At 38.5% G+C, this 13,851-nt stretch overlaps 1 protein-coding gene across 1 annotated transcript; it reads right to left on the bottom strand.

The window, feature by feature from the left end:
• Positions 1–463: 463 nt before the first annotated feature.
• Positions 464–13,615, bottom strand: LOC106086646 (uncharacterized). The gene is made up of 8 exons (XM_013251391.2): positions 13,037–13,615; positions 12,813–12,877; positions 6,105–7,444; positions 5,884–6,018; positions 3,053–3,187; positions 2,924–2,988; positions 1,977–2,799; positions 464–1,893 (listed from the first exon to the last, which is right to left on the bottom strand). The coding sequence occupies exons 2-8, from the start codon at positions 12,870–12,872 to the stop codon at positions 1,251–1,253; spliced, it is 3,201 nt and encodes a 1,066-aa protein (XP_013106845.2). The 5' UTR covers positions 12,873–12,877; positions 13,037–13,615; the 3' UTR covers positions 464–1,250.
• Between the last annotated feature and the right edge of the window lie 236 nt (positions 13,616–13,851).

Raw genomic sequence — 13,851 nt, 5'->3', positions numbered from 1 at the left:
TCAATCGATATTCAGTCAAAGAAATAAATAGCGATAGTGTCATCGATACTTTGTCAGCTCTACCTGATTCCTGCATCCGTAATCGACTTACAACGATCGTATTGCGCTATTTTTGGTTAATGCTTTCGATTAATTTGAGCGTTTGCCCGCACCAATTATTCGATTTTTTCTCGGAAATCTATAAATTTTTGACAAATTACGATCGTTAGCCATCATCCGATTAGTATTTACGGAAGGGAACTAATCTTCGAAGATTACCGCATCAAGGGCCCAAACACTTCCCAACCCACTAGGTTAAATGTTAATACTTTAAATAAAAGTACACTAACAACAAAACGACTCTTGCCTCTTTAATCTCCATCACTGACACCCACAAAATGCCTCGACAGACCCTGTTCCTAAAAACATGCTCGGTACAGTCTTTGTTCACAAGCTCTTCCAAAAAATTAATCTCAAACTGACATTAAAGGAAAAAAAACTTTATTAATAATAAGAATTCAATTTTTAAAAAATTTTTGTAATTGGTAAATCTTAATTTTCACTAGGGTCATTTAAATGTAGAGTTAATATTTTAGAATATTGCAATCTTCTTCATGGTTAGTAAAATTTTATGTATGTCTATGAATATTGTTTTGTTACAATCAACGATTACTTCAAAGGAAAAAGGTTTAATGCAAAATTAAGGTAGTTCTGGTCGGAGGTGCTGGAGTTTAGGAAATCCTTCATACCAATAATACAGCATAAGAACATGGAAGTAAACTGAATTTGAAAAAGAGATAGTTTTATAAACAAACAAAAAAGCGAAACAGTGTTTAAACCTGATTAATGTTTAAAACCAAATCATATATGTGTCCTTCCAACTCATTTCAGATTGTATATATGATACAAATACATCTAAAGATCTAAAATTAACTAAAGTTTACACTTTCATATAGTTAAGAGCAATATATCGCACCTGTACCACAAAAATGACTAAACTCAAAATTCAGTTTATTTTGTTTTGGCTGTTCAAATCGCTCTTACGCCAATAGCAAGGTCTCACCACAAAAATAAATTAGTTTTTTTTTGTCATTCCTTTAAGGACACCACAGACAATGTAACTGCATTTCGCCTTTACTGGAACTTCTGCAATAGGTGCGATAGGTAAGTACATCCATCAGAATGCCAAATACTTGTATGCTCTATTCTCGTTTCTTAGCAGTAGCCTTAATGAAAAATAAATTAAAAGTAACACCGCCTAGCATCCTATATTAACTATCAAATGTTATTTGCCTTCGGGCCTTAGCACTATTTGTAACAATTTCGGTGACTAATTGGGCATGGGCCTTCACTGCTGAGCCGCCCCCATTACCTGCATATGGTATCATATTGCGTTGATCTTTGCCAGTGAAGTTCTTCTGAGCCGAAGTTCTTACATCACAGTCCATATTCTCTCTTAAAGCATCTGCATAGATGTTACTCTTCGATGAGCTGTTGTGTATACTGCTATTGGGATCCGATGAGGCTTTTTTGCCGCTACGCGTACTCGACGATTGTGAGGTTTCTACAACAACATCTTGTGTGATTTGGCCCAGGAAACTTGTCTGTGATAATACCACGTTATTACTGCCACTGCAAAAGCCCGATGTATTCTGGCTCATCAGTCCAAAAGAATCGAAGGAATTATCACCATTGAAAATGTTGTGTGCGGAACCTTTGTGGCTACCGAATGCGTGACCAAGCAACGTTTGCGATTGTTGCTGTTTCAGTTGCTGATATTCTTCTGGGCCTATATAGCCCGACAGCCGAGAAGTAGATTGTCGCTTTGAATCATCTAGTTGAGATTTGGCTTGCAGATAGATATCATCCGCCGAAGCGCCAGTTGTTACATTAAACACATACTTTTTGGCCAATCTGAAAAATTAAAAAAAAAAAACACACACACAAACACAAATTTTTCATTTTTATTTAAAAACCATAAATTATCTGCTATTTACCTTAACATAGTCTCACTGTTACTTGCACTGCCTTTTTGATGGTATTCCTGGAATATCCTTCTGACCACCCTTGCCAGTATAGAAGCATATTGCTTAAAGCTCTCATGTTTGGCCGTGATCTTGCGCTCCTGCAGAGCTTGAGAAACGGCCCACAGCAGCTTCTTCTTTTGGTTTTCCGTTAAACCATTCGAAGATGCCGCAGTTTCCGAATAGGATTTATGTAATTTAGGGCCACCACCCAATGAGGTAATCGATGTGGCTCGATTTAAAGTATGGGTATTTATGCTACTACTGCTACCGCTGACATTTGTTGACATGGCTTTGTTCGAACTTGATGCACTTGACAAGTGTTTTGCTGACGAGGATCCAGCCCCAATGCAAAAACTTTGGCTTTTAATTTTTAACGCTCTGGGTGTTAGACCTGAGCTGCCTGTTTTCAGCAGTTTACTATTTTGTGCGGCTATATCTTCATCTTCAGCATCATCACAGGGATTTCGTTTGCGTTTAAGTAACGATTCCAAATTAGAGGTACTTGGGGCAAAATAACTGCTTTCAGTCGTTCTTGTTGTACTCCTTTGATCTAAGCACGATTGTTGCTGCTGTTTTTCGGGTGTAAAGAGTAAAGCACGCTTGGATTTCTCAACACGATTCGCTAGCTCAGGTTTCATTGACGGTGGTTTCGGCAAAGTTGTTGATCTCTGTTGTACATGTTTGGCGGGACTCTGGAATAAAGCGCGTTTCGAGGTTTCTCTGGATGGACCTGATTTTATAAGATCATTACGAAATAGACGTTTTCTTGCCGATGAACTTGGGGTCTTTCGGTCTGAAAATGAAAAGGTGAATATGACAGAATATGATGTATGAAACCTTTTGATTTACTCTTAGTCGAATAATGTTTCCGATTGTAAATAATTCATGCAAAAAACATATTCTGTCAAAGAACTTACTTTTCTTTTTGCTGTCAGGTGTCATTCGTTTGGGTGTGGCCTTACGACGATTTTTAGTCTTTTTGCTAATGAAAAAATATCTATGGGTTAAATATCTATAATGGATTATGGAAATGATAGTAAACTTACTTTTTGTCAAGCATAATTTGTGGACCCAACAATGTGCTGGACTTCTGTGAGGTAGTAGCCAAATGGGCGGATGAAAATATTGCACGTCGTTTGGCTAAATGACTTAGGCGATTTCCCGGTGACTGACACAATAATCTATAGTAGGTAGAAAATTATTTTGTTAATTTTTTTTGTGCCCAAATATTCGGATATGTTCTGGTATCACATACATAGTCTAGTTCGATAGACGTGCCGCAGAGTAAAACTTTTCTAGACAATTTTAAGAAGGATGAAATACTCACAAAATTCGCCAGCATTCGTAAGAGGATTATTCTTTTTTACCCACCATCATGACCACATTGGATAGCTACCATATAGACCAATGTACCGAATAAGGTCCAAAAAAATGTTTTTGACATAACTGCCCTATAGACCGGTCTCCCGAATTAATTCCTTAAGTCAATAAAAGGCGTATTTATTACCTGAATCTGGAAATAAACCGGATAGTCAACGAACATAAGCGGAATTTGTTGCTGAAACACTTAAGCAATGTAACTAAGGTACCGGTTTAGGCAGGCTGTGATTTACTGTAAAGTCACTCTCGAACTCCGTAAGGGATGACGGGACCTCAGTCACTTTTGGCTACGCAACTGTGACTTACCCGAAGAGATGCCCCAGGTTGTCCAATTTATTGAGCATCCCGAGATTGGCAGGGCTAGGAGGAGAGCCTCATGGGACTTCTGAATCACGAGCTGTATGAGCTGTTACACGCATCCAAATACAACGGCTGCGTTGGCTAGGTCATATTGTCAAAATGGATAAAGAAGATCCATCAAAGAAGACTTTTGGAGGCAAACACAATGGCACACGCAAACCGGGAAGACCAAAAGCCCGATGGAAAGATCAAGTTGTGGGAGACACCTCGAAACTTGGTGTCAGTGATTTTAGAATGAGCGCAGAAAATCGAGGCGCTTGGAAAGCTATTCTACGTTCGGCTAGTGGAACAAATATTCTGTCATAGCCAATAAATGTAAGTAAAGTAAGAACTTGATATAAAACCAAATGCCCATAAGTAAGTATGGGTCTAACGAAGCTGTATACATTGAGTGTATTGTTCTCGCCCTAAGGTCGCAACTTCATGACTTCGACCTATGGCAAATGTAAAGCACTTACTACATTCCTATATTGTTCATATTCTCTATGTTCCTTCCTCAACTTAATCGTTGGTCAAGAATAACTTTTAAGACGTACACGTACAGTGAGGCGGCAGCCCTTGCCAATGAAGAGTTCTATCGGGCCAATCCGGTGCGAACAAACGACTGTCATGGGATTGATCCCCACACGCCACAGCAATTTGCGATAAAGTCAAAAGTAGAAACCTAGTTCTCAAGTCACTTGCTGGCTCCACTTGAGGTGGAGACAAAGAAACCTTGTTGACCACGTACAAAGCAATTGGACGGTCTGTGGTAAGTTATGGAGCGTTAGTGTGGTCTCGTCAGCTTTGTGACACGCAGTGGAATAATATTCACATCTATCAGAATACCGCCCTCTGAACTGTCTCCTCAGTTCTCATATGGACCACCTCCATCAGGAAACAAAGAACCTACCAGTACGAAGACATAACTGTTGTAGATACTGTCTAAGCAATGGAGGCCACCGTAGCGCAGAGGTTAGCGTGTCCACATATGACGTTGAACGCCTGGGTTCGAATCCTGGCGAGACCATCAGAGAAAATTTTCAGCGGTGGTTTTCCCCTCCTAATGCTGGCAACATTTGTGAGGTACTATGCCATGTAAAACTTCTCTCCAAAGAGGTGTCGCACTGCGGCACGCAGTTCGGACTCGGCTATAAAAAGGAGGCCCCTTATCATTGAGCTTAAACTTGAATCGGACTGCACTCATTGATATGTGAGAAGTTTGCTCTTGTTCTTTAGTGGAATGTTCATGGGCAAAATTTGCATTTGTCTAAGCAATACTTTTAGCCTGTTATCGCCAGAGACCATCCAACTCATCATCTTGTGGATAGATATCTACAAAAGAGAACATCTAGATCAAGCGGCATATCATACATGGCTACCGGGTGAATGTAGTCCTTGGAGAACGGCCGCCTCCAATTGCACCTGCAGAAATTGACCTCCCCCGGCAAGCCAGAGCAGTACTGCCTCAATTACGTTCCGGCAGATTTTTTACGTCAACTCCTACAGAGTAAGGATTGATGCCCACGTGCAAGATGTATGTCCCGATTGTAACCAGGGATCGCACGATACACGTCACCTATTTGTCTGCGCAGTCAGACCCAGATCCCTGTGGACACACCTCATCTTAGTCGCAGAGTTCCTGGGTCATGACACTCAACAGAATCAAGCAGACAAAATATAGAACAGAGCAAACTGGTACAACAACAATAACTTTTAAATCCTTTTTGCTTCTTGGGAAAGTAGGTCATCAGATATAAATAGTTCCAAAAACCCCTCTCCTAAATAGATTTCGTAAGCCTTTGTTTGACTGGTTTTTAATCTGTGATAAACAGATTAACCTACCACTTGGTACATCATATCATACTTTTTTTAGTTATAAAAGACCTAACTTTTAACATTTGAACCAAATATAGTCCATAAAATGGTATAGCTTCCATAAAATCTTTCAATTTAGCTTCTTGAACTACTGAACAGATCGCAGTTCTAATGGAATTGAATAATTTTGGTATTGGATAACAACACCGAAATCAGTTATGATCTAAATATGTTTATATGGAAGTGAATTGTTTGGAGGACTTGCCGAGCGCAATCCATGGTAGAGGTTTTAAGATTCGGCACCTCTGAACTTCATGCCTTTTATTTTGTTTTTACTTACTTCATTCGAGTGCTTCTTTTCTTAGCCGATGAGGGTGAATTCCTGTAAGAAGTGGCCGTTTCAGCACCTATACATCGTTCCACAATGGAGAGACTAAGGTATTCATTGTTTTCCGAAGCTTTGGTAACATTGTAGCTACAAATATTAAAAAAAAATATCAATGTGTTTTCGTTAGGCTATTAACTTTAAACAAGGAAAACAAAGTTGTAGCAACATCATACCTTAAACCATGTTGTCTAACGCCCAAAATATCGCGCCATGGCATCGATTTTGTTTCTTCCAATGTGTGGGTGGGTTTAAACAAACTGGAAATTTTAGTCTCGGCGCTTGCTTTTAAAGGGGAATTTTTGAAATAATTTAAAATATCATTTTTCCTTGACAATACGGCCGTAAACATATCCAATTGGGGTATAGTAACCGATGGAGGCGGTAACACACCGGCCAAACACTTACGTATACGCCTCAACATTTCCCTTTCGCGGCGACAATTCTCCTTAAACAAGGTGTACGAATTTGAGCTATTGCCGCCGCCGCCAGCACTTTGTTGAGTTAAACTGCAATCCATGGTTTGATCTTCATTGGGAAAACTACTCTCGGCAGGACAATTGAATGAATTATTGGCATTTGTATCATTCAGGCATATTGAAGTTTGTTGCGATTCATTTAATGTTTCGAAGGCTCCAGGATTTTCGTTAATAGTTTTTAGAGGTTGCATCTCCAGTATGCCTTCGGCACCTTCTTCTGCAACCTCTGCGTCCACCTCATTCTCATTTTCTGCATCTTCCACTACATCTTCTTCTTCATCATCATCATCGTCACCAAATAAATCAGGCGACTTTTCGTTGCTGTATTTTTTCAAAATGAAAGACTCAGAAAATTGGGGCTGCTGCGATGTATTTAAAGAAGTCTCCAATACAGTACCCAGCTTTGGTTGCTCAATGGCAACATTTAGCACTTCCTGCCGTTTGGTCAAACAGTTTATTTTGCCATTGAACGACAACTCCGAAGAGGGATTGGCATCAGTGTTGTTTGACATGGAACTAATGCTACTGGATCTACGTAATGGTTGTGGGGCGGGATCATTGGACAACTGTAGGTCGACAGCATTGCAGCTATTTTCCTCCACAATTGTATCATAGAACTTGGTGAATAAAAGTTTACCCGGTGAAGGCTTACGCGGCGCCATTTGTTTATTATTGTTGTTGTTTTCGTTGGACTGACTACCGCTTGCAGCATTAACAAGATCGTTTTGTTTGGTATAGAAAATACGATGCAATTTGTCAAAGGGGCTATTGCCAAATCCTTCAAAAGATGACTCTTGACTGGAATTAACTGGTATGCCAAATAGCAAGTCACGTTTGTCCTTTTTGCGAGCACTGTCGTCTTTGCTTGCTAGCGATGAAGCTATACTGTCATTGGTGTGATGCAAGCTGGTTATGGGAGCCATTGTTGTTGAGGTCGTTATCGTTACTTCATTGCTATAGGACGGTGGTTTTATGATATAGTCCAGGTTATCGTCATAGTAAATGCTGCTGTAATCATTGTTTTCACTGATTGAAGACTAGAAATGGAAGAAGCGCACAGAGGTGGTAGGAAAACACACACGTACACATATTAGTCTATGTCACATTTGCAAATTTTGTCCCATTTGCTTGGGATGGACTACACATGACGGCTACAAAATCCTTTTCAAAGAATATTTTATAAATCTATCTTATGTTCTCTATTCTTCTCGTCCTCGTCCTTTTTTCGGTGTTTTTTTTTTTAGCAAAATTTTAGCAAAATCAGACTGACCAGGTGAACGTCTATCGATCTAAGAGTGGAAATATTTACTAAAACTGTTTGGTACATTAAATTCATATGTATGAGAAATTGTTTCGTTCAAACTCATTCTTTGTGTCTCTCTTATTTTACTCTCTATCTCTCATCCTGGCTGCACGACCAGTAAAGAGCCGAGCCGAGGATTGCAGTTCAGATATTTACAGCAGCAACGACATTAGTTGTATGTTGAAGTTTATGGCCTGAACGTTCTACTCGATTTACTTTGACGGTACTCACAATGCAAAATGTACCTAAAACCTAACTCCTCAAGTATGGGTAGGCATTCACGTATGCGCCCTCTCGCAAACCATATGTATGCTTCAAATACAAATACAAATGCATAGCATAAAGTGAGTGAGTGACTTGTTTATGGCAGTATTGAAAATGCGCCTTTCTATGGCGCACAGCCGCACGCATGGCATAAGTCACAGAACAAAATGAAAGTACATATACACGCATACTAATGCATTAAAATAGGTATGCACTCACGTATGCCATGGCCATTATATGTGGTACATATATTTTAACAAAAAATATCTTGCTTCCCTTATTTCTCTTTATGCCTTTCAGATGGGTAGTTGGTAAATCTTTTTTTTTATTTTATCATTAAAATATAAACTGAAATCCCACATCAAAAATGAAAACACTTCAGACAAGCGATCGAAATTTGACGTTGCCCTTACAAAGAGATGCGCCGTGTATAGTTTATGGTTATGGATACGAGGGGCAGCATTATTCAGTTGTTTCATAGCAATGTTGGCATAACCAGTACAACAGTATTGAGCAACTAAAGAAAATTCTTAGAAATCGGTTTCCATAACGAAATTAATTGATCCAATTAATTTTTTAATTGAAACTGTTTCAATCTCTAAAATGAAAATATCAAACACAAATTTTAAAAAAGTTTATTGAAAAGATGTTCATTTAAAAAATTTGTATATTCAATTCAAAGAATGATTGCATTTTTATACCCTCCACCATAGGATTGGGGTATACTAATTTCGTCATTCTGTTTGTAACACCTCGAAATAGGCGTCTAAGACCCCATAAAGTATATGTATATATTGCTGATCGTCATGACATTTTAAGTCGATGTAGCCATGTCCGTCCGTCTGTCTGTCGGAAGCACGCTAACTTTCAAAGAAGTAAAGCTAGGCGCTTGAAATTTTGCACAAATACTTTTTATTAGTGCAGGTCGATTGGGATTATAAATGGGTTAAAACGGTTAATGTTTTGATAAAGCTGCCATATAAACCGATCTTGGGTCTTGACTTCTTGAGCCTCTAGAGGGTGCAATTCTCGTCCGATTTGACTGAAATTTTGCACGTAGTGTTTTGGTAGCACTTTCAACAACTGTGCTAAGTATGATTCAATTCGGTTCATTACCTGGTATAGCAGGTAATTGAAATTGACATCCAAATGTGGGGCCAAGTTTCTGAGGGGCGACCCCTTTCCCAAAACACCCCCCAAACAGGACTTATTTACTGATCATGGCAATATGGGGCTCACATAAAAGGTATTTGAGTGTAGAATACGAATCTGATATCCCAATCACCGCTTCCCAAACACACCCCAAAGGGGACAAATTTACAACAATGGTACTATGGGCCTCAAATAAAAAGTACGAATATGATATCAATATTCGGGAGAAAGTGTTTATAGGCAACTCCACCCCCATAAAACCACCCAAATAGGACGTATTTGCTGACCATTGCAATATGAGGCTGAAAAAAAGAGGTGTTTTAGAGTAGAACAAGAATGTGGTATATATTTTCAGGGCCAAGTCACTGAGTGGCAGCCACATACCTCAAAAAACACCCCCCAAAACGGTCATGTCATGAAAGGTATTTGGGAGTAGACTAAGAATGTGAAACCAACATTCGGGGCCAACTGTCTAAGCGATGTCTTACCCGCAAATAGGACGTATTTGCTCGCCATGACAATTCGGGTCTTGAAGGGAGTGGAGCTCGATATTAATAGTTTTAAGGGCCCATACCCCGAACCGGACATATTTTCTGACTTTTGTAATAAGGGGTATAAATGAAAGGTATTTGAGATTGGCAAACGGAATATGGGACTTAAATAAAGGATTTTGGGAGTATAATAGGAATCTGACACGCCCCAAATAGAAACAATTTTCTCAACATTGTAATACGTCGCTTAAATGAAAGGTATTTGAGATTAGAAAACGAATTAGATAAACAATTTTGGGACCAAGTGTTTGGGGGACGCCTCATCCCATATACTCCCCTTAGACCAATGGCAATATGGGGTTTAAAAAAATTGTATTTGGGGGTAGCGCAAGATGCTAATATTTTGTCAGGGCTAAGTGTCTTGGGGATCTTGGGAATGTAGGACTTAAATGAAAGGTATTTGGAAGTAGGGCACGAAATTCATACCCACTTTCGTAACCACGTTTCTGGGTCTACACCACCCCCTTAGATAAATAATGGAATTCAGATAAAAATTTATTTATATTATCAATTATTTTTTAAATTAGATCAAATAAAAAATTTATTGATAATTTTAAAAATTTCAATAATTTTTTAATTGAATTTGAATTTTATTTTATTGAAAAAATTTTAAATTTATTTAGCAAGTGTGATTGATTTTATCAAGTGTGATTGATTTTATCATTTTCGTGATTTAAGCATTTTCAATGAAAAATTAATTGGATCAATTAATTTCGTAATTTTTCTGTGACCGGCACTGGATAATTATGAGCACCACACAGCTGATACTTTGAGCTCCGATCTGTGCGGTGTTAATCCTTGTTGTTGTTGTTGTAGCCTCATTTTCATGTGGAGTTGGCGGTTCTTGTTAAGCTCCTTTAGGTGAGCAAGCTCGTTCAAAGGACCGATCGCCGAGGGCACAGGTTGGCCACTAGTAATTTAAAGGCCCCAATAACTCGCCTTTTCTATCGAGCATGATAGACACTCAGTATTTGTACAAGAGCCGGAGCCGGCCGGCCTCTCTCTGAGACTCTCCACTCGATACCGCTGATTGTCTGCGAGGGCAGTTGCAGCTATTCCGTATGGAGCATTCCATTATCCAAAACTTGTGGAAGCTACCGGTAGCACCCAGCTAATCTTTTCGTGATAAACGCCATCCCCTCATACAAGTACATATGTGGCTACAACAACAACGAAACAAGATTCGCACTGTAGTCGTTTTCTCGAGCCTTCGAAAATTTGGTTGGGAATTCTAAAGGTGCTACCAGATGATATGTATTTGTCATATGATAAGCCACTTTCTATACCATATGACTTTCCTTATGTATGTCACATACAAAAAAAAAGCGCTCAATTCGACATGCATGAACTCCCTGTTTCAATTTACGGGGCTTCTTCTTTTTATCCCCAAATTCAACTTCAGACAACTAATTCATGATCCAAGGTTTCAGACTCGACAGGACTGGTCGTTCTGAAAGCCTACGATAAGTTTAGAGCAACGTTTTATTAAACCTCCTTGTATATGTGCGGTGTTGCCATGCAAAGCAGGTGCCATGGTGTGCAATTAGCGAAATCCTTGATGAAAATTACCCAACAAGAATCGCCAGAAATGCCTTGGCGAAGGACCAATCTGCAACTTTTCAAAACAGACGGGACAAAAAGTGTTAAAGGACAGATTCAGGACGTTTAGATATACCGGAGGTCGAATATCTTGTTAGCATGTCTGCCTATGATGCAAAACACCTGGTTCTCAACCTGGCAAGACCATTAGAAAACTCTTTCCAAGCTTTTCTTCAAAGAGGTGCCGCCTTGGGGCAAGCCATTTAAACTCGCCTATAAAAAAGGAGGTCCCTTATCATTGAGCCTAAAAACTTGAATGGGACATTGCTATGCTAGAAGTTTTCCTCCTGCTAGCAGCCTTCGATCAATCGAGGTGCCGCCCTGCAAGCCCTTCTAACTCGCCTATAAAAAAGGAGATCCCTTTTTATTGAGCTTAAAAACTTGAACCGCTCATTACTATGTTAGAAGTTTTCCTCTTGTAAGCGGCCTTCGATTTCGTTCAATCGATATACATAAAGCCACGATTTTGAGATCAGATGGAGGAAAACATCTCGAAACCTATGTTAGAAATTGGAGAAGCGCAAAAGACTGAATTGCTTGAAGAAGTTTTCTTTGTTTAGCCATTAAAATATACATACATTCTGTCTTTGACCACCTATGTATGTTAAGTACAATTGCCCGTTATAGAAATCGACGGAAAATGTTGTTTTTGCCGCATATTTGCGTGTGAGGGTTGTGATCTTTGGCCAACTTCATGCGTCAACTGGGTCGTCAGGTGCATTGGTACAATGGCTGTTATTGATCGCTTTATAATACTTCTTTAGCTTATCAAAGACTTCCTTTAAAGTCAATATATCGTCGGTGTAATGCTATCTTGTTCAATACGCCAATTTATTGATCTTGAGATAAACGCACTTGAAGTTTGGAAAATTCATTGAAATCGCCCATATTTGGCATATCTACACCTCAATATCTCGAAAGCTTAATTAGATATGAGAAATTTTCTTAGCGATTCTGAAAGGGCGTGTCTTAACATCACAAAAATCGATCCGAACTCCAAAAACTCGAAAATGGCGTATGGAACAAGATAGAATAATAGATTATAGAATAAAAGCCCGTTTATATTGCTCATTAAATCCGGATTTAAGGCTCTCGTCAGCTGATTTCATAAAGGGCAACCAGATGGTTAAATACAGATTTAAAGAGCAGTGTAAACGGGGTTTAATGGTGCTTAATAGAGTTATAACATTCTTCAAATATTTCGTTGCTTAGGGGTTTTTTCCTATCATAATATGCGACGAGTTTTTCGCCCTTGTGTTTTAAAAAAACAGAAAGAGAACGGACTAAAAGTGACCATGCTAAAGCGCCGTTATTGTGTTGTGTGTTTCGTTCAGTTGCATTCTTTCTAATGCATTCACTATAGGTACATAGAATATAAAAAGGTGGGTCCGCCACATTTTCACGTAGTTTATAACATTGGTTGACACCTAGTCAGCTGATTAGAGACACTAACAATATACTGATATATGACACCAGTGCCTTTAGTCATTAATATTTTATATTCTTTCAAAAAAGGCATAGTATTTGTAAACTTACCCCACACCCGGATTCCGATTCATAGCTATTGTTTATTTTTATTTTAAGCTTCAAAGACATTGGGACTGAAATGTAAGGTTGCCAAGATGAGGATATAAATTAATATTCATCTGTCACGTAATTTTTTTTTTGTAGATTCAATGGACGTGGCCGAAAAATAATCAGTACCCACAATACCACAGCCGAAAAGCCACAAATCCCAAATAAATGAAACATATAATTACCTCTTCCAAATTCCTAGATTGGTCACAGTCAAATATTTGTTTCACTTTTCTCATAGATTTATAAAAGAAAACCACAGCTGATAATAAAGTATATAAATATGATGGTAGAGAAAAAAAGACCGCGATCGCTGCTGCTTCTTCCACTAAGACGGCGCACACTTGCTGTAGGCGTCGCAGCCACACAACAATTTTCACAAAGTAAAGGCCTCAAAGTTGGCTTGATTAAAATATTGCATCTATTATAATGTTTTAGAAAGATATATTCAAAGCACAAGAACTTGGATAATGTTTTTTTGTTATAAGTAATTATAGAAAGTTAACAAATAATTGATTGTACGATCTTTTCACTTCTCATCCAACTCGAAGAAAACAACTGGTTTGCTCAGTTGGCTGATTAACTGTAGCAGTGTGGCTAATGTCAACTAAAAATTCATTTTTTATACTTGCCTAATCGATAACTATTCACGATTTTAAAAAGCAGTAACAGATCAATTTGTAAATCGTATATCTGTTCAAATTATTTGATTAAATTGCCTTTTTCGTGAAACTCAGGCAAATAAAGATTTTTGCTCATGTTTCTTTCTTGCAATATTGTTTAACGGTTAAAGGCTAATACCATGGTTGGCTAGTACTACGTTTCATTTTCGCGATATTTTATGCCGATTATTTTTTTCGATAACAGATTTTGAAGCAAAATAACTTGCTATAAAGGCTCTATCACACTATATGTGCTTGTCTTATGGCATGCCACTTTTTAAGTATCATTGGAATTTCATTACATGTGTAAAAATTGCCAATTTACATACGTTTCATCA

This window comes from Stomoxys calcitrans, chromosome 5, assembly GCF_963082655.1.
Source record: "Stomoxys calcitrans chromosome 5, idStoCalc2.1, whole genome shotgun sequence".
Lineage (NCBI taxonomy): Eukaryota > Metazoa > Arthropoda > Insecta > Diptera > Muscidae > Stomoxys > Stomoxys calcitrans.
This window is presented reverse-complemented; position numbering and strand designations above follow the sequence as displayed.